The sequence below is a fragment of the Euleptes europaea genome, chromosome 17, assembly GCF_029931775.1.
Source record: "Euleptes europaea isolate rEulEur1 chromosome 17, rEulEur1.hap1, whole genome shotgun sequence".
Lineage (NCBI taxonomy): Eukaryota > Metazoa > Chordata > Lepidosauria > Squamata > Sphaerodactylidae > Euleptes > Euleptes europaea.
Genome location: NC_079328.1, coordinates 35715389 through 35736895, shown reverse-complemented (window position 1 = coordinate 35736895; position 21507 = coordinate 35715389). Strand labels below are relative to the sequence as shown.

The window sequence follows — 21507 nt, the reverse complement described above, 5'->3', positions numbered from 1 at the left end:
AATGAGCCATGAATGCTGTTCGTATAAGGAGGTGTTGTAGATTAGCTGATACACTAGGGAAGCTTAGGGGTTACCGCACTTTGCATTCCCAGCGATGTATTAAGAGTCAAACTGTTATAAAAAATACTGTTCGCACTTTGTTTGGCCCCTTTAGCTGTGAAGACGTCTTCACAGACGTCTTCACAGCTAAAGGGGCCAAACAAAGTGCGAACAGTATTTTTTATAACGTTTTCAAACTCTTAATACATCGCTGGGAATACATAAGGGGTTACCGCACTTGTATTTCCACTGATGTATTAAGAGTTTGAAAACGTTATAAAAAAATACTGTTCGCACTTTCTATGCATTCCCACCGATGTATTAAGCATTTGAAAACGTTATAAAAAATACTGTTCGCACTTTGTTTGGCCCCTTTAGCTGTGATGACGTCTTCCAACCATTTATAAGCCGTGGTATCCAAAAACCCTTTTAAAGCGATGTTTTTTACAACATTTTCAAACTCTTAATACATCGCTGGGAATACAGAGTGCAGTAACCCCCATAGAAAGTGCGAACAGTATTTTTTTATAACATTTTCAAACTCTTAATACATCGCTGGGAATACAGAGTGCGGTAACCCCCATAGAAAGTGCGAACAGTATTTTTTTATAACATTTTCAAACTCTTAATACATCACTGGGAATACAGAGTGCGGTAACCTCCGTAGAAAGTGCGAACAGTATATTTTATAACATTTTCAAACTCTTAATACATCGCTGGGAATACAAGAGCGGAAACCCCCTTATTCTGTTGTCCCCCCCGAGGAGGCAATTAGGGTTGCCAACTTCCAGGTGGGGGCTGGAGATCTCCTGGGATTGCAACTGATCTCCAGGTGAGTGAGGATCACTTCCCCTGGAAAAAATGGCTGCCTTGCAGGGTAGGCTCTGTGGCATTATACTCTGCTGAGGTTCCCCCCTCTCTGAATCCTGCCCTCCCCAGGCGCCACCTCCAGTTCTCCAAGTATTTCCCAAGCTGGGTTTGGCGACCCTATGTGACCTCCATTAAGAGTTTCAGGTAGGGTAAGAACAAAATTCGAGTCCAGTAGCGCCTGACAAACCAGCAACATGTTCCAATGTGTAAATGTTTTCGAGCCAAAGCTCATAAAAGTTTATATCCTGAAATCTGGTGGAGGAGGATGTTCTTTAAGGGGCTGTGTGTGCGCGAGTGCCATCAAGTCACAGCTGACTTACGGCGACCCTGTAGGGTTTTATTATTTCAACTTCTACCCCAAGGCAAGAGTCGTTTGGAGGTGGTTGGCCATTGCCTGCCTCTGTAAGGGCTGAGAGAACTGTGACCGGCCCAAGGTCGTCCAGCGGACTTCATGTGGAGGACTGGGGAATTGAAGGTGCTACTGGACTTGAACTGCGTTCACCATTTTTATCTTCACAATAACCCTTTAAGGTGGTTAAGGTTAAGAAGGAATGACTAGGCCAGTTAGTTTGATGGAGAATGGTGATTTGAATCTCTGTCTCCCCTGGCTTAGTCTCATGCTTCACTCCTACACTGCATTGGAGTGTGAGTCCCATAAAGGAAATTACTATGAAAACCAGCTTTTATTAAATGTAATATCATTTTATTCAGTTTTTTTAAACTTCTGCCTTTGATAATGGAAATGATGCCCCCCTTTCTTTACAGAGGTTAAGATAGGCAGTGCAGTCAAGTTGCAAAATGGAAAATACCGGGAACAGACAATGTGGTAAGGCTGATAGAATTATTTTTTTAAAGCCTATAAATTTACTTTTCATTTCTTCAGTCTGATTTTCTAACAAATGCTGGGACAGGCATCTCTTTCTCAAAAAGATATGTCTGATTTTCATTGTATGAAATGTTAGTGATCACATTCCGGGGATTAATGTTATGATTTTTGCCACAGCTTAATTTTGTTGGTTTTCTGGTGGGGAACAATGCTCCAGTGGGCTGTAACTGGAGAGAGCCACTGAGTGGCATTTTGTCACTGTAAGCTGCTTTGGGAGCCAAAGATGCTGAAAAGTGAGAAATAAATGAACCCACATAGCTACTAGTAATGTTTGAGAAAATAGTTTTTATTGAAACATATATTGTATATTAGCATTTATTTATAATATAGGATCTTATTTATAATACAATATAATTGTTATATATTTAACTATGTTAATCACACTTGGTGTAAAAACCAACTCTGCTTCTTCTTCCTCTTGTACTGGGGACTCAAAGCCTAGACCTCTGACTTCCCTAATGCATGTTCCGGGAGTGGGGTACACTGCCCCCAGGAGCAGCATTTTAGAAGACATTTTGGGCCTCCGTGGGCAGAGGAGGCAAGAAAGGTCAGCTCTATGCTGATGGGAAAATCCCTTCTGTCAGTGGAAATGTTTGATGGGATCCAAGGCCCTGTATTCTGAAAACACGGGTGTAACTCTCAACTTCAATTGGATGCCAATGGTACTTTTGGGTATTCATTAACTAGCCATTTAAAGATATTTATATAGTACATTTTTTATTTCATCTTCTTCCAGGGTACTCGGAATGTAGAGAATTCTCTCCTCCTTCATTTTATCTTCACAACAACAACCCTTTGAAGTAGATTAGGCAACCTCTGGGAAAGGCCTTGGCCTCTATGCCCTGTTGTTAGCCCTCCATAGTAACTGGTTGGCCACTGTGTGAGACAGGATGCTGATGGACCACTGGTCTGAACTAGTGGGGCTCTTCTTTTGTTAGAGAGCGACTGGCCCGAGGTCACACAGCAAGCTTCTTGGCAGAGTGTGGAATTTGACCCTGAGAATCCCCCAGATCTTTGTCCATAACCCTAACCACTAACACTATGCTGGATGAATGAAAAATAAAATTATGTATAATAATTCTGAAATCTGTTTGCTTGATCCTTACAGAGATGAAAACTGATCTGAATTTACTTCTTGAATGTCTTAAGTATCAGATGGACCAGCCTACTTCTCAAAAGGAAGCCTTGGTTACTGTTTATTCAGTTTGCCACCAAAACAGTAGGATCAAATTTTGTTTTACAGTCTTAGTTGTTGCTTCTTGTTTTGTTTCCAGGTGGAAGTATTTATTTTTTAACGCAAGGCCTTGTTTACTGTTTCTGTTTTTGCAACAGGTGGCGCAAGTGATTATTTTCGAGAAATAGGTGGCCTGATGTTTGTAAATAACCTGGTAAAGTCAAGTGTGCACAGCATAGTAAAGGAAGCTGCCTTATTTACTTTAGGAGGTTTAGCCGAGACCAGTGGTAAGATATAACTTTATTCTCATATTTTTAATATCAGAATATATTTTAGTTGATATGGCTGCAGTCCTAACCACGCTTACTAGAGAGTGTCTCATTGAATTTAGTGGGATTTACTTCTGAGTATATGTATCTCAGTTTCCTTATTTTGCTTCTTTGCGCCTTTGTGCAAAAAGATAAGTCATTTTTAATGTGTTTACCAATTTACAAAATACTTGATTCAAGAATCTTGATTCAATTAGAGCCATCTTATTACCTGAGAATTCCCTGTAATTGGGGTAATCTTTGTAACATATAGCTGATTTATTATCAGCGGAATGCAGAACATTGGTTTTTTTATAATGATTGTCCAGGAATGTATAATGACAGCAACTCAATTCACAATATTTTAGGTTTCACCAAAAATGCATGAAAGGGGTGTTCTATACCTCTTCCTGTCCTATAGGTTACATGTAGGTTTCTGGCATTAACTCTTCTTGAAACTTTTATACCTCGAATCAAATTGTATACACGATCCTGCAGACTTCGTTCAGAGATTGACAAATATAATTTTTCCAGCCTCATAACAACCTATTGTGGATGTAAAGAGAGGTCTGGGAATTTAACATATGAATTACTTTGTATCTCCTTTTTAGTGTTCATGTCAAGTCTGTACAGTAGACTTTTTAAAAATCAGCAATTAAAAGGTATATTGTTCAAAGGAATATTTGTGTTGTTTCAGTGTTCTGCCAGGAGATTCTGTGTACTTCTAGATTATTTGAAGACCTCCATACATTTCTAACTCAGAAGAATTCCAGTGTGAATTTGAAAAGAATGTCTGTTTATGTCTTATTAGTACTTGTTTCAAATAACAGTAAGTTTTCCTCTGTACTTGTGCATATATTACAGCTGTACACATATACACAATTTAAATCACAACAGCTACCACCTAGAAGAGACTTACAGTATACTCTTAAATTGGTTTACCCTGAAGTAAATCCCCCTGGATTCAATGGGATTTACTCTCTAATCTCTGTGTTTAGGATTGCAACCTTAAATACGCTGAGGTCAATTGGACTTTGGTACCATAATTTGCATAATTCTAGCTCCATATAATTTTAGATATATGAAATGTAGCATCAAATTTTCTACCAAGTGAAGGAACCAGAACTGGAAACCGTGAAGGATTAAACAGTTAACAGTTTACATCATGCTGAATAAAATTTCACTTCTTCAGGCTTTATGTCACTGTCTAGCGAACATGGTCTATTTCAAGTTCTACACTTTTTAAACATACACTGAAGATATTGTACACTTGGCTGCTACTCCCGTTAGAATATATTCAGTATCATACAGAGGAGTGTTCCTAGTTAATATGTGAAATGGTCCAAAAATTTCACAATTTATTTTCTACCTAGTATTTGAAATACTTTATTTTTTGGGGGGGAAAATTATTATATGCCAATATTTGGTCATTTTACAGAGAGCGGGCAAACATACGTGAGAGAATGTGGTTGCCTTGATGTTCTGCTACAATTATTCAGGTAAGCCAACAAGCTAAGCTATTGCAGTTAAATGCGTACAACAATGTTTTAGAATGCCATTTTCACAGTGTCTGTCTTCTTTCCCAACAGAACCACTCTTTCAGTGTCTGAGGTGAACCTATCAGATAATAATAATAACCTGTGCTATCAACTGTGGTCTTCGGTTTGCAGTGCTCTCTGTGCATGTGTCAATAATCCCCAGAATGGTAATGACTGTTGTGAAGTATTCGCTTTCATTGTTCTCAGTTGAAAGTCATATTGTTTCATATTGGTGTGAGAGCCAGTGTGGTGTAGAGGTTAAGAGCAGTGGTTTGGAGCGGTGGAGTCTGATCTGGAGAACTGGGTTTGATTCCCCACTCTTCCACATGAGCGGCGGAGGCTAATCTGGTGAACTGGATTTGTTTCCCCACTCCTACACACGAAACCAGCTGGGTGACCTTGGGCTAGTCACAGCTCTCTTCGAGCTCTCTCAGCCCCACCTACCTCACAGAGTGTCTGTTGTGGGGAGGGGAAGGGAAGGTGATTGTAAGCCGGTTTGATTCTCCCTTAAGTGGTAGAGAAAATCGGCATGTAAAAGCCAACTCTTCTTCTTCTTCATCACCTACAGAAGACAATCAGAAAAGCTGCAGTTTGGTTTTTCCGTATGCAAAAGACTGCCTGCAACATTGTACAAAACCTGAGGTAGTTCGCCCAATTTGTTCATTCATTGGGCTCACTCTTGCCAGTAATTGTAAGTATCTAATACTGTATGATTACATTATGCTTTATGGAACTAAGTGTCATTGAGTAATAGTGAAAATTATTAAGTTCTTTAGTCAGAGATGGGGTAACCCCTGCTGTCTCAGGTGTTCTTCATCTCCTGTAACTGGAGCACAGAAAAGTGGTGTCCTACCTTTGTGTTGCTGTCACAATGGAATTGGGTACTACCATAAGGAGAGGAAGGGAAATGTTCTAATTGCCAGATAATGTATGCACATATAATGCTATCTTGCACAAACTCAGAACACTGGACTATTTAGTTTGCTGTTGTGTAGTCTGAGTGGTAGCTGCTCTCTAAATCTTTCCCAAACCTACTACTCAAGATCCTTTAACTTTAGCCATCCAGGACCGCACCTGGAACCTTTTACATGCAACGCAAGTGTTCTGTCACTGAATTATGGCAACAACCCAAGTGATTTGACACATCGTCTCTCTTCTGGCTTTATGATGATTCCAAGAAAGTTTTACTAGAATATCAAGCAAAAGTATTTCACCGGCACTACTCGAGCCAAGAGGCAACACCAGGGAAAGGCCTCAGCCTCTATGCCCTTTTCTTGTCCCTTCAGAGTAACTGGTTGGCCGCTGCGTGAAACGGAGCGCTGGACTAGATGAACCTCAGGTCCGATCCAGCAGAGCTCTTCTGATATGCTTTCTAAGACACCCTGGAAGCATTTTGAAGTTCTGCTTTGTAAACTTGCTAGTACTGTCATTATTTGTAGGGGAAGGTGCTTTTATTTTTGGTTGTTGGCTGGTTTTCATTTTTTAGAAGAATATAGGGTTAAGAGGACGACAGAAGCAGTTTTCCCAAGAATTTCTCAAAAAATGTATTTGACTGAGATAATGTCTGGACATTAGTGACTTAAAGTGAACTGTAAGAATGTCTGGTAACTGTCACATTTATTTTTTCTTCTTCAAGCAAGATTACAACAGTTTTTTGTTTCCATTGGTGGATTAGCTGTGCTGGATGAACTTCTTGCCAAACTGATATGCAATTCATCAGGGAATTCAAGCACAAAACTTGCAGTAGTTGTGACAAAGACCCTGGATGCTTGTATTGCTGATAATTGTGAGTGAACAGACCCAAATATGATTAAATATTCTACCAGTAAATGTGTATGTTGTGGGTTAAGTGCTGTCAAGTCGCTTCCAACTTATGGAGACCCTATGAATGAATGATCTCCAAAATGTCCTGTCGTTAACAGCCTTGCTCAGGTCTTGCAAACTGAGGGCTGTGGCTGCCTTTAAAGACTCAATCCATTTTACACTGGGTCTTCTTTCCCTGCTGCTTTCCACTTTTCCTAGCATTGTCATTTCCCATGAGTCTTGTCTTCTCATAATGTGATCAAAGTATGATAGCCTCAGTTTGGTTATTCTAACTTCTAGGGAGAGTTGAGGCTTGATTTGATCTAGAACCCACTTATTATTTGACTTTTGGTGGTCCATGGTATCCGTAAAACTCTCCTAGAATCTAGACTTCCCTATAAATGGAGGTACTCCCAGGCCCTTCACTGCTCATGTAGTGAAGATCCGCTTTGGTTCCTGACTTTGTCTCTCTTAGTACTGCAAATTTCATTTGGACAATTTTACCCATGTTAGAGATTTTTGCAAGGACAGTTACAACATCTACTAATCCCCCCCTTGTATTTACACTCTTCCCACACATTCCTTCAAGGATCCTATGGATGGTTAGAATTGAAGCTAACGAGAAGCAAGTATTAACATAAAGTTTCTGAGGTGGTCTTGCTGTGCTCCATGCTTAATGGGCTTTATTTTCTCTCAATTATTGTGTACCAATAGATGCAATTGGAGCTACCTTGGCAAGATATAACATTGTGCCGAATCTACTGACATTGCTTTCTTACAACAAGATGAATTCAGGAGAAAAATTCAGTATTATACTTACCCTTGGACACTGTACAGATGGTTGTGGTAGGATTCACATTTATTTTATGAAAGTTTTGTCTAAGGGAGTTTCCCAGCGAGGAAAGGCATCGTTTTACCCTTCCGACTGTAACATTCAGTTAATTCAATTTTATTTCTGTATTACCCATGATCCATAACAGAATATTCTGTAAAATACCTTTATCAGACAAGATCTATATCTTGCAAATTGTCACAGTAGGCAATCCAAAACTAGTTATCATTGCAACAATCATAACAATGGCACACAATTTGAGATTCAGCAAAGGCAGCGTGGGACTTTGAGAATGGGATTTGGCTGCTGACAAATAATATTCCTTGACATTTATTTGCTAATAAAAAGTCAGTCCTCTGATGCACTGACCAATTTTCTAAGTTCAAGGAGCTCTTACTAGAGCATGCTACTGATTCTGTGCAAAGTATTCAGATAAGATTGACTGAAACTGAAGTGAGGATTTCAGAATTACTGTACTGTATTGCTTTTCCTTCCCAAGATTAATTTATTTATATTACTTACAGTTCGCCTTTCTCACCGAGAGTCAAGGCAGATTACACAATGAAAATCAGTGCCATCTATAAAATAAGGCATCTAATAAGCTATGTGACAGGACTAGGATTACAGAAATCTGAAAAAGCGTATTAAACAGGATATTTTAAAACAAGGCATAAAAAGGCATTACATAAGGAAAAAGCAATGCAGTACAAACAAGATAATACATAGAGCGACAGATAATACATACTATACATAGCAGTATAGTCCACAGTCTCGTTCCCTCTATTAAAGCACCTTCCTTTTTTTTTTTTTGCAATAAAAGTCCACATTTGTTGGAAAATTTCAACTGTATTGATTAATAAAAATTTGTATAAAAATGAGAATGACTTGAATAAAATTGCATTCACTTTTTAAAAAAGTATGCAACCTTGACCTCAAGATGTAATTCTCTGTATATTTGCAAATTTCTGATAACAGAGGGCAACTCTAGATTTCCTCTGAAGGAAGACCCTTCTTCCATTTCTGAGACAGGAAGAGGCAGAATGCAGTTTTGACTTTGAGCCATTAGATCTAGTGATGATCTGACTTCATTGGCTGGCTTTGTAGCTATCATCCAAACTGAAGAATTTATCCTTTATGAAATACAAGTAGTGTAGAATAATGAAGCCATAAATTCAGATAAGCATATGCAGTCTGGAAGGCAATAAGGCTCAAGTCATTAAAACACCTTCCGGACCCTTTTCATTATAATTCAGTCTTATTACCTTTATAAAAATGCCCTCCTGAACAATTCTGTTTTATAATTCCACAGCGCCTATAAAAGAGAGCTGTTTGACCAGGCATACGCTTGAGGTCAGCGACGGTTTCCATCCTGCTGGCCTCCCTCCCCTCCCTTTCTTTATTATGGCTTCTTTTTTATTTTTCTTGCTTAGCATGGTTTCCCATCATTGTTAATTGTTTATTGTTTTGTGCTGCTGATGGGTTGAGGGTGCCTGGTTTTAAGTGACGTAATTAGTTTCGGTTGTGAATTTATGGTTATTTTAATTTTATTTTTGTGAGCTGCTCTGAGCCTGGCCTGGTCAAGAAATGGGCGGTATAAAAATCCAACAAATAAATAACAAAAATAAAATATTGTCTGTAGAATGCCAGAAGCATGTAAGCCTTCCTGACCTCCTCAGGCATGCCATTTTACATGGAGGGGGCCAAGATGGTGTGAAGGACCGTTAATTAATATTACAGTCTGAATAGACGTTTTACTGGCTGCAGTGGTGTTTTTTGTTTTTTTAGAGGAGAATCAGTATATTCTGGTTAAGAATAACGGCCTTCCGCTTATGATTCAGGCTCTAACCGAATCACAGGATGAAGAACTAAACAAGGCCGCAACCTTTGTGCTTCAAAACTGCAAACGTATCAGTAAGCTTGCTGCTTCTTTAATTTCTGTTTTAAAACGTATTTCTAGGGCAGGCTTGTACACATCTCTTGCCTGGCTGCCTGTGATGAGTAAGAACTGCTTTCCATTGACCAGGCTTTGTAGATTGGAAGAGTGTTGGTTCTTTCTCTGTTGGAGGCTGGGCCTCGTCTTCTCCCAGCCGGCGACATGGTTTGCTGCTGAAGTGCAAGATGAGCTCCAGTGACTTTGAAGGGGCTTGTCTTGCGCCTGGATGGCAGTATGAGAGGAAGGGACAGGCATGGCTTTGTCACCTCCAGACCTGAACCAATGCCACTGTGCTTGGGTAAGTGGAATACCCAGGGCCTAGGTATTTCCCCTTTGCCATTTACAGAAAATACACCAATTGACGCATTTATTACTCACAGATTGCACTGTCCTTGCCCACGAATAATAGTTTATCATAGCGAGTGGCCATTAAGAATATCAGTAACAGTATTCAGACAGTTGCCATCATCCCCAGGACCTTTTGTAAGAGGCCATCTGCTTTTTTCCCATCTCACCCCCTTCTATTCTAGTAAAAAAGGAGTCTTGCGGCACCTTAAAGATTAACAGGTGTACTGATTATTCAATAAACCTGTTATCTTAAGGTGCTACAAGGCTCTTTTCTGGGTTTGTTACAAGAGACTAATGTGGCTGACTAACTGGAATCTCTACTTCAAGGTGTTTTCCACGCTACTATAGCTGATGTTGCTACTGTAGCTGCCTAATGATATTCAATGCTGATTAAGATAAACAATCCCCCTAGCAGTGGGGGCAATGACAAACGGCCATGACAGGGGAAGGGAAAATGGTTGTCTTGTGGGTGGAACTAGGAAAATCTGAACTTTCCCACCTACACAGCAGCCCCCCAACCTTTACAGCAATGTTTCCCAAAACTTCATAGTAAATCAGGTTTGGAAAAGATTAGAAAATGGCTGGGGAATGTGCCATGATGCTGTGAGGAAGCAGGGGTATCGAACCTGGGCAAGTATCCCATGTGGAAAAGGTCTAATGGCTAATGTTGCTTCTAGCTTTCCTGGCATTGAAATAGAAATCATATGCACCCCTTTTCTAAAGAATCTTTTCTTGATGCTGCACAGAAACTAGGCCAGAAATGCCATGAAATGGCCCTGTGCCTTTCTTGAGAGCCAATATTTAATTTAGAATATTAAATATATATTGTGGAATGGTAGTCAGGAAATTCCTACCTGTTTAAATAGGGTCAAGTGTGGGTTTGCAGAAGGGCATGTCTCTTGACAATACAACCCTGGTTCTTATGGGATGTGCATTAACAAAAGAATATGAACTGGGAATGACTCACTATATATATATATATATTCCTCTGTTTTTATTAATCCAAATGATGATTTTTATTCTTTTCCAAAAAAAGCTGAGAAATTGTCAGTGAAACTAAGTGAGTATCCCTCAAACGTGGAGGATGCAGGACATTTGGAGGCAGACCTGCAGCGCAGAGAAGGGATTATTGAAGACTACAGAGAGAAAGCAAAACAAATTTTATATCGCATTGAACAGCTTGAAAATGAAAATCTAGAGGTTGTTTTTTTTTAAAGTGTAGTAACTGGTGAATTCTGTCAAAATCCGAGGAAAAGGACAGGGTTGTATGCAAGAGAGTGCTGTCTGTATGAATTATAAAAGAGGGAAATGTATCCAGAGAAGCTATATTTCACAGCTTGATTGCTGTAGCATTTATAATATCTTCACTTCCCTAAGGTTAGGTGGCCAGCTTACGCTACTTGTGTTTTTACCACTTGAATGTTTTGTGGAATGGTAGTCAGGAAATTCCTACCTGTTTAAATAGGGTCAAGTGTGGGTTTGCAGAAGGGCATGTCTCTTGACAATACAACCCTGGTTCTTATGGGATGTGAACTGGGAGTAACTCACTATGATGACTATTCAGGCAGGATTCTCATCTGTGTCAGCATCAACCTATGGAACTCTGCAAGCATGGCCTGAGTGCTGGATAAATTGGGCACAAAGGGAGCTGTTTGCATGATATATAGAAACACAGCTCAATTCACATGTAATAACAACTATGACTTGTCATTATGGGTATGAACATGGAAGAATCTTGGGCTCACATCCTCCCCCCTCCCCTTGCCTGTGGCTCAAAAAATCAAACATTTCTGCTTTTGTGGCAAACTGTAGTTTGTTGTTATGGCTTAATGACCAGCTACTGTTTGTTCTTCCATCTCCAAAGTAGAATTCCAATCCATGGTTTAATCCCAGTGTGAAGGGAAAAGAACAAACCCTGGTGTGCAGATCAGACATAACGACAACACTATTATTTAATGCAGTGGTTCCCAAAGTGGGTGATGGGGAGCGGTGAGGTTATCAAGGGGTGTGCTAAGAGGCAAGGGGCAGCAGGGGTGGGGGTGCTGGAGGTGGGCCTCTTTGACTATTCACTATTCTGAATAATGCTTTTTATAGGGGACCACTGGGGATGAGTTTATGTAACCAAGGGGGCGGTGGCCCGAAAACGTTTGGGAACCACCAACTGAATAATTCCATTTGTATCCCCCTTTCCCACATGAACATATGAAGCTGCCTTATACTGAATCAGACCATCAAGGTCCATCGAAATCAGTATTGTCTACTCAGACTGGCAGCGGCTCTCCAGGGTCTCAGGTAGTGGTCTTTCACATCACCCACCTGCCTAGTCCCTTTAACTGGAGATTCCGGGGACTGAACCTGGGATCTTCTGCATGCCAAACAGATGCTCTACCACTGAGCCACAGCCCCTCCCCTTTTGTTCCATCATGGATCTCAAGGGAGCATATACAGACCCAGGAGACCTTCCACCAACAAGATCCTGACCTGTTTAGCTTCAGCAAGGGTGATGCAACATGTGCTTTTAGACCATTCCCTGGGGGCTTACGGTATATTCCCCCATAAAAACAGTTGTTTTTCATATCAGATAGAAGGGAGAGGAGGGAATGTGTGATAGTCCCATAATGACAAACAAGGCCAGTGTCTCAGGGAAAAGTACCCTGCCTACCTGCTAGAATGTCCCCCCTCATATGTTCTGTCATCCATGTCAATATATTTAATTTAATAGCGATCTTTTCACATTTTCACTGTTCCATCCCATGTAATTTAATTTTTGATAATAATTCTAGTAAATTCGTTAAAAACATACATACACACACTTTTTCATGGTAAAGAGTTGCGACATCACAGGAAGAAACCCGTTGTCTGTTGTAAATTGTACCACTTTCTGGAACGGAGGATTTTTTCATAGCTGGAAAATGTCTTAGGGTCAGCTGTTTTTGTGTATCTGTTTTGTTGTATTACATCTGAACTGGAACAGCATTTCCCAGTTTTGTATACTGAAGGAAGTTATGTTGTCTTCAGCAGGAGGAAAAACATCAGGAAAGGAGTACATATGAAATGTTCTGTAATAAGTTCTGCGAGAGACACCGAAATGAAAATCACAATCTTCAACAAGATGACAACATCAGAAAACTACCATACAGTGCAGAACAAAGCCACAATAAGTCTAGGCATTTAAATGTGAGTGAAATAGATAAGACTGGAGGATATAGAGTGTACTCACTAATGCTGCAGAAATGCTTTATGGTGTTTCATTTATTTGTATTATTCTATCAGTTAGTTTGCCAGTGGATTCTTGATAGTTTTAGGTTTCAGTCCTACTGCATGTGTATTTTACTACAGTTGTAGCACATAGCGCCGCCATGATCGCTGGAAATGGCGTCGCGTCCAGTTCGGCGGGGGCCAGCAGGGACTGAGCAAGCGCGAAGGTCTGGGGTCCGCACAGGCTGAGGAAGGTGGAGCGTTTCTTCCCGACATTGGTGATGTCGTTGGCGTCGAGGTAGAAGGCCAGCCAGTTCGCGTAGCTCTCCCAGGCGCTAGGTTTGGAGGGGTCGAATTCTTCCAGAGGCCCCCGGGACGCCATCTCAGTGAAGTGTTGCGTCTCTGGTGTGTCAAAGTGAAGTCTGCAAGGCGAGCCGGACTGCCTACCGGGCACTGTGATATCAGGAGATTTCAGCGAGAGTGATTCCGGTAGCAAGACGGACTGCCTACCAGCCTTCGTCGCCACTGTTAAGTCCGTGTGGGGAGGACACACGAGGTCGAGACGGAGTTCCAACAACAACGCTTTATTGTAGAACAACTGAACTGAGAACTGTACAACCAGGCCCTGCTTAAATGCTCCCCCGGCCCCTGGTGGCCGCTCCCCCCTTGATCCGTGATAGGGGGAAAACAACCCCCGGGTCACCAATGGCATGACCCTGCTTAGGGCCAATGGGATGTGTTGGCTTGGCCAATCATGCGAGCAGGGCCTAGGAGCCTTCGCCCGGGACTCAAGCTCCTAGGCTTCCCTTGCTATGATCTTAGCTACTCACATACATTACATGGATGCTAATTTTTTTCTAGTCCATTATATTTGCCCTGCCCTGGATGGCCCAGGCTAGCTTGCTTTTCGAAGCTAAGCAGGGTCAGCCCTGGTTAGTACTTGGATGGGAGACCGCCATGGAAGTCCAGGGTTGCTGTGCGGAGGCAGGCAGTGGGGGTTACTGCAAATGTGATGACAGTTAAAAGTTCATATCTGAGGCTTAATATCAAGCATTTAAATCTTTAAATCATAGTTTAAGAGAACGTTATAAAAATACTGTTTGCACTTTGTTTGGCCCCTTTAGCTGTGAAGACGTCTTCCAACCATTTATAAGTCGTGGTATCCAAAAACCCTTTTAAAACGATGTATTAAGAGTTTGAAAATGTTGTAAAAAACATTGCTGGGAATACAAAGTGCGGTAACCCCCAATGGCAAACCACCTCAGTTCCTCTCTTGCCTTGAAAACCCTATGGGGTTGCTAGGTCAGCTGTGGCTTCACAGAACTTTCCACCACTTTTGACCTGTCAATCGCTATTTCCTTGTCCATTTAAATGCAATATTGCTGCCACTTCTGTAGATCTACACAAAGGCAGGTAATATGCAGAATAATTTTACTGTGCCATCTATCCAACTGCATTAAAATAATTACGCACTTGCTGTTCAGGCATTGGTTTCACTGGTTTTCATTAATGTAGCCAGGCTTAAGACCAATAAGGGCTTATAGATATTACTTTCATCCTAAGCCACATAGCTTCTAGAAGTAGGTCTGAAATTGGGCCATACTTGTAGCATTTGCTGTATTTAACCTAGATGATCAAATTGATCCTGGCCTAATCTTGTTAGTCCTTCAGTCGCCTGTTTATTTTGGCCTAGCCTTTCTAATCCTTTGAAAAAAGTATGTTTTATTTGTATGCATGTTGTACGTCCTTTAACTGATTTCTTTTTTAAACATAGGAAAAAGTGAGAAGACCGATATTTACTGATGGTTACAATGACATTTCTCCAGATTATGTTACACAGACTACATCAAAACACCTTGGAGTGAGTGCTGATGATCAAAGCTCCAGTAGAGGCACGAAATGTACAAAAATGAACCAACCAGTGCTAAATTCAGTATTGGATCATCTGACTGCTACTAAACGTGTAAATGATTCACCCACGAATGAACAGTTAAAGCCTGCCAAAAGGAATCCAATCAACGTTTCACTCATTCAAAGTGATCGCCATCATTTTCTCCACTCAACTGGTAAAAAGGAAACAGCCAGCATAAAAGAAGTCTGGGTTACAAATAAAACCACAGTTCTTCAGTCTGGTAAATCTGATGTTCGGTTAAGGTATTGTACCTTCAGTTTCCTAAATTGCTACTTTTTAATTGTAAAACTTAGTTCAGATGATCAACATGGCATTTTAATAGCGATTTATTAACCAGAAATCTGTGTGATTGTTTAAATTGCTGGGTACACATCTAAGTTGTGTTTAGGCAACTAGCTTGGCAAATTCTGGGAAGGAATGGCAAAAGGCTTCAGAGCTGTAGATGTAAATGAGAGAGGGATCTAGAATCTCATGTTTTTTCAGGCTGTTTCATAATGCATCCAGCTCACACAGTTGCTGCTGGCACTTTGTCGTTTCCTACAGGGAGTAAGTAAAGTGTGAACAACACGTCCACATCTTTAAACATCAGTGTACACGCATCAGAGAGCCCTGGTCTAATGATTCCCAGATGGGTTTGTTTAAAGCAGTGGTTCGCAAAGTGGGCAGTACCACCCCTTGGGGGGCGGTGGGATCCCTTAGGGGGGCACTAAGAGGCAAGAGGACAGCGGGGGGTGTGTGTGTGTGTGCCAGAGGTGGGCCCCTTCAACTGTGTTGTTCACTAATTTACAATAGATCAAGCTATGGCACCATGCTGGCAAATTGGGTGGAAACTATCAGAATAATGTTCATTTCATCCTTTCAGTGAACGTTTGTTCAAGCAACCAGATTTTGTAATGAAAAATGCGACACGGCAAGTACCAAGAATAGGTACAGATAACCTAAATATAGTTCTTACTACCTCAATTGTTATTAGACATAAAATTGTTTTAAATGTAGAACAAGTAGTTTATATGTTTATGCTGGATTTAATGGCCAAAATGAATGGGCCTGTATGTGCATTGAGGCCTTTGTGTCTTCTCTGTTTCTTCTGCACTGCCTTGTAGCCCCCACAAACTGCTTCTAAAGGCTATGGAACCCTCCAAAGCAGGAAGTGGTGTGGCACAAACCGAGCAGTCTTGAAGGGCCCCCCCGAAGCTGCTGAGGAGGCGGTGTGACCCCTAGGCCAGTGTAAGTGCCTCTTGCACTGGCTAAGTGGGCATGGATGCCGGCACAGGGGCACTTATGCTGGCATAGGGGAGTTGTGCAGTAGCACAAGACTTGGGTGCTGGCACTGCCTCGCTAGCAGCATTTTTCTGGCACAAGGCCAGTGCTGGCATCGATGGGGGTGTTCCTGGGGGTGGAGCTGACAAAGCCCTTTTGGCCTGGGAACCCTTTTTGCAGGCCTCAAGTTACACCTGCAAAAAGGTAGGTGTAGCCCTGTGGAACTCTATGGAGAGTTCCACGGGGTTTCTTTGGAAAATCTGTTTTTGGCTTGCTGCGTCCTTGGGCGCTGCTATCCCCCCCCCCCCTTAGGAGTGGGCTGAAGATCAGCATCCTCTTTCCCTGCAACTAAAAAAAAAAACACTTTCTGCTTAAGCTTATTTTAGAGCACAATGTACAAAGTTTATTATCTTTATAATTATGGTCCCCATATCTAGAAAAGTACATTTACAGTATATAAAACATGAAGCAACATACAAAGCAAAGCTGAATACTTACTTACTTAATGTATTTCATGTTATTCAAATAACCTCTTCTTCTTTTAGAGCCAATTAAATTGTGTTTGAACGTGAAAAATTCAGGGACACATCATATTCCGACTACTTCTATGGATTCTAAAATATCAGAATTAAGATGCTCAGGTATTGGGACCTTTTTACTCTGTTTTTTATTTATTTATTTCATTTATACTCCACCTTTCTCCCTAATGGGGACTCAAAGCAACTTTACATCTCTCCTCCATTTTATCCTCACAACATCCATGTGAGGTAGGTTGAGAGTGTGTGACTGACCTAAGGTTACCCAGTGAGCTTCCATGGCAGAATAGGGATTTGAACCTGGGTCTCCCAAATCTTAGTCTGACACTCTACCTATTATTTTGAGACATTTGTTACTATAATACTGCACTATGTTTCAAGTTTTGGCAATGAAGAAATTATAAATTCTTGTCCAATTATAAAGCATGGACATGATTAGATACGTACTTAACTTGGACTACTGCCTTGGAAGCATCATATATTCACAAGTCCACATAGGACTGGGGCCTAGTGATATTTTTTTCTTACTTTTCATCCTTGTTTTGAAAGAGAGGAAGTGCCATTTATTTATTAGTATTATCAAATGACAGTGGCAAGAATTGTGAACACAAATAATAAATGTAGGATTTATAGCTGCCAAAAGTTGGGAAAAGAATATGATAAAAGTGGAAACAGCCTAAGATATTTTTATTGTTGAATGCCACTTTTATATTTACTTGATATTTCTACAATATCCTATTTTTTCAGGTTGTATAACAGGACGTTTGTTAAACAGCCGCAATTTTTGCAAGATTTTGCAGTCTTGTCAACATCTGTGTGAGCAACACAAAGTTATTCTACAAACTGAAATGAAATATAAAAGCAATCTAAAAAGATCTATTACCTCTCACAAGGATTGTTCTACAGACTATAAAGGTAATTGTGATAAAATACAGAAGAATATAGGTGAAATTAAGCCATTTAAGTGTTTTCAATACCTCTACTAAGTATTGAAAGTGTAGAATTTGGGTCTTGAAAGTGTAGAATTTTGTCTGAATAGCAGAACCTTTTACAGACACCGCCTGCAAACATCTTTCCCCAGTTAAAGGGCTAAAAGAATTGGCCAGCTGGTAGTCTTTCAGCTGTCCAATTCTGCACAAAATGCCATGCGTGTGAATTCACAGACCAACATTGTTGAGTATAATTTTAAATGAAACAGTCAACTTTGTTCAGGTTAGTAGAGTTGGAGGCTTGCTTCCTAGGAACTAGAGTTCATTCTGATTTTTTTTGTCATGAATAAGGTATTGGTGACTTTATGATAGCTTTGCATCTACAGGGAATATTTTATTAAAATAATTACTTTGATGAAAAGAATAGTATCAAAGCACCAATAAAGACAGAACTTTATTATGCTGGCAAGCATATGTTTTCTGAACATCAGTTAATACAAATGCAAATAAGTGTGGGTGGCTTGCAGGATAAATAGAACCTATTGAAATGGTTCTACTAATGCTATCCAGGTCCCTTTTTCTTTAGGTGGATTCTTCTGGTCATGGAGCCTTGTAGAGGGGAAACAGTTTAGAAAATGACTGGGGGTGCATTTGTAGGTGGAAGTAGGTGGGGGAAAGATGAATATTTCCCTCCAGCTCACCAGTTCAACCATACAAATGCCCCCTGGACTGACAAGGGAACAAAGAGTTTTCTCATATTTTCTTCATAATAGATAGTTCTGCCATTCGTTTTCAGTAGGTAAGCAAATAATGTATTGATCAAAACAGTAGATCTTCAAGCAAAACATGATACGTTTGTGGAGAGACAAGCAAGCAAGCAAAAATACAACCCTGAAAATGCAAGTCTGGGTGAAAACCATACATTTTCATTTGATGAAGTTGAGGTATGCTCCATTTTACACTCTGATGGTTTGGTACAGATGCTAGTAGTCAGCATTTTTATATCATTAAATCCTCACCATCACTGGGGACTCTCAGCAGTGCTGATTCACAACTTTAAACAAGCTAATGATGTGGTGTTTCATATCTTGAGGAGAGGTAAGGGTAAAATGTCAGTTTTGAATGTAGTGCTCAGCTTCTGAAAGTACTCAGGGCATCCAAAGTTAAGCATGATTAAATCTAAGGACAGTACAACTCAAAAGTGTTTATGCCTTTGCTAGATCTTGCCTTCAGTCCTGATAAGAAGTTGGCTGCAACATTTATGAATCAATCAATCATATGCAGAGAGCAAGTGTGGTCCAGTAGTTACAGGAGGGAGCTTAGACCAGAGAAACGCAAGTTCCTATCCTCACTCAGCCATGAAGATAGCTGGATGATCCACTCTTTTTTGTTATTTTGAAAGCTTCTATAATATTAACTAGCCCTTCATGAAGATTGAACCTGGGACCTTATTTATACCGCATTTCTCTCTGCAATAGGATCCTAAAGCAGGGACTCAACATTGTTCTCCCCATCTCTGTTTTATATTGCCAATAAAAACCCTGTGTGGTAGGTTAGGATGAGAGAAAGTGAATGGCCTAAGGTAATCCAGCACACTTCCATGGAAGGTTAGGAATCTGAACATGGGTCTCCGAGATCCTTACATTCTTCTATCCACTACAACGTACGTATGTGTGCCAAAATTGCACTTTACCTTTCAAAACATATGGCTTGTTTTGATTAATATTGCAGGATACTGAAATTCGTTCAGCAGATGTACCTGCACCAGCTTTTAAAAACAGCCAACGAAGAATCAGGAAAGATTTTACATCAGAAGAAATAAACTATCTTTTGGATGGCGTCAAAAGAAAGGGTCATCACTGGAATGCAATTCTGTGGGCCTACCCATTTCAGAAGGGACGGACAAACGTTGACCTTGCTAAGAAATACAGCAAGTTACAGGTACTGCTACTACAGAGTTAACTTTCTGACAGTCTTCCATGTAATAGTCCATGTTCTGCATGTGGTGGAAATAGGAAACTTTAATATTGTATAAATATACTGAAATTTTTAAAATGAATTTTTTTTCAAAAACATTTATATCTCTTCTAAAATAATGAGTTCACAAAATATTTAAAGAAGCTGAAAACCAACCATCTTTTAAAAAATAATAAAACAGTGCAGAAGAATAAGTCTCGTTAATTCTCAAAGGCATGCTGCAACAAAACTGCTTTTACTGACCTTCAAAAAGAGAACAGGGAGAGGCTGAAATAAATTTCCCAAGGCAGGGACTTCCATTCTGCATCAGCTGGCATTTTTGGGCCCCTGGTAAAGTCCCTCTGATATAGAGAGTATTGCACCAAAGTAACTACAGCACAGAAAACAGTGACTGGCTCTGTTTATCTTCCAGAAATGAGTTCAACTGGCAAATCAGTCAAAGCTGATAAAATACCAGTCAATCACTTGGGGATCCAGGAGTATAGCCAAGCTGATTTTTTGGGGAGGGGGAATGCACAACCTTACTTGGGCAGTAACTGGGTCCACTGACAGGATCATCCTGGTGCAGCTCTGCTTAGGGAGGCGTTGTGAGTCTCCCACAACTGTCAACTCTGTCTTATCTGGATTGAGTTTAAGTTTATTTGCCTTCATCCAGGCCTTTAGTGCCTTCAGGCATGCATTCAAGGATGCCACTACTTCACCTAATTTGATGAAAAAGAATAAGTTTAATCAGCATACTGATGACAACCCATCTTATATTCCTGAGCAAATTCTTTGAGAGGTATAATGTTTATGTTTGAAAGCACCAGGGATACAGTTGAGCCATCAGGCATCCTGCTCTCTCGCAAGACAGAGTGGCAGTCCCGACACCACCTTCTGGAACTGATTCTCCAGAAAGGAAGAGATCCACCGCTCAGCTGTGATTGCCTCTAATGACAAACTTGCTGAGTATCTTGAGATCATGAGTCACAACAGTATAGTATTTCTGTGTTTTCATCTGCTGAAGTTTTGTTGACGTTGCCTTTCCCTCTCTCTCTTTTACAGAGGAGTAAAAAGAATAAAAACATATGACACCTTTAAACTACTTTGATTTGTCAGAGAAACTGATTAAAGTTTTGTTGCAGAAGTATGATGTTGTTAATAATTTGGAGAATGCTGTCTTTCTTCAGGGATTTGGTGGATTCTACTGTCATACTGTTTTTTGAATTGTTTCACTTCACCTTCTCAAACAATGTTATCCCTGTGATATGACTAATTCCCTCTTCTATCATCTTCTACTATAGGAAAGCCAACTTGTTTACAAGTTTACAAGTTTGGGGTGCCTTTGCACCCCAAAAAGGGTTCCAGATAGGGATGGGAATGCCTAGTGGGTCATTGAGCCATGTGGGTTTAAGGCATTCCATTCCACTTTTTGGGAGCTTGATTTGAGTCCAATAGCACCTTAGAGACCAACAAGATTTTTGAGGGATAAGATTTTGAGAGTTAAAGCTCTCTTCATCAGACAGCTTTGACTCTCAAGAGCTTATTCCCAGAAAATCTTGTTGGTCACTAAAGTGCTACAGGACATGAAGAAGAGTTGGTTATTACATGCTGACTTTCTCTACCACTTAAGGCAGAATCAAACCAGCTTACAATCACCTTCCCTTTCCCTCCCAACAACAGACACCCTGTGACGTAGGTGGAGCTGAAAGAGCTCTAAGGGAGCTGTGACTAGCCCAAGGTCACCCACCATGCTTCATGTGTAGGAGTGGGGAAACCAACCCAGTTCACCAGATTAGCGTCCACTGCTCATATGGAGGAATGGGGAATCATACGTGGTTCTCCAGATTAGAGTCCACCACTCCAAACCAGCGCTCTTAAACACTACACCATGCTGAATCTTGTTCTTCTGCTGCAGATCAATACGACTACCCTCTGAAATAATTCCTTTTTATGTATGCGTTTTTAATGTCTCCTTTTTATAT

At 40.5% G+C, this 21507-nt stretch overlaps 1 protein-coding gene across 1 annotated transcript; it reads left to right on the top strand.

Moving 5' to 3' along the window:
* Positions 1-1707: 1707 nt before the first annotated feature.
* On the top strand, positions 1708-20636 carry TERB1 (telomere repeat binding bouquet formation protein 1). The gene is made up of 17 exons (XM_056862356.1): positions 1708-1735; positions 2904-3014; positions 3128-3256; positions 3975-4106; positions 4716-4776; positions 4867-4982; positions 5384-5506; positions 6452-6601; positions 7333-7464; positions 9236-9361; positions 10768-10931; positions 13120-13358; positions 15704-15768; positions 17385-17552; positions 18395-18510; positions 19298-19507; positions 20588-20636. Exons 1-17 carry the CDS (start codon positions 1708-1710, stop codon positions 20612-20614), a joined length of 2097 nt encoding a protein of 698 aa, XP_056718334.1. The 3' UTR covers positions 20615-20636.
* Positions 20637-21507: the final 871 nt, after the last annotated feature.

Bases quoted from the DNA above. Each gene is read 5' to 3' on its own strand.
- TERB1 (XM_056862356.1), top strand. From the start codon at position 1,708: ATGGAAAATACCGGGAACAGACAATGTG. The intron at 1,736-2,903 runs GTAAGGCTGATA...TGATCCTTACAG, and splicing joins TACCGGGAACAGACAATGTG to AGATGAAAACTGATCTGAAT. The intron at 7,465-9,235 runs GTAGGATTCACA...TTGTTTTTTTAG, and splicing joins ACACTGTACAGATGGTTGTG to AGGAGAATCAGTATATTCTG.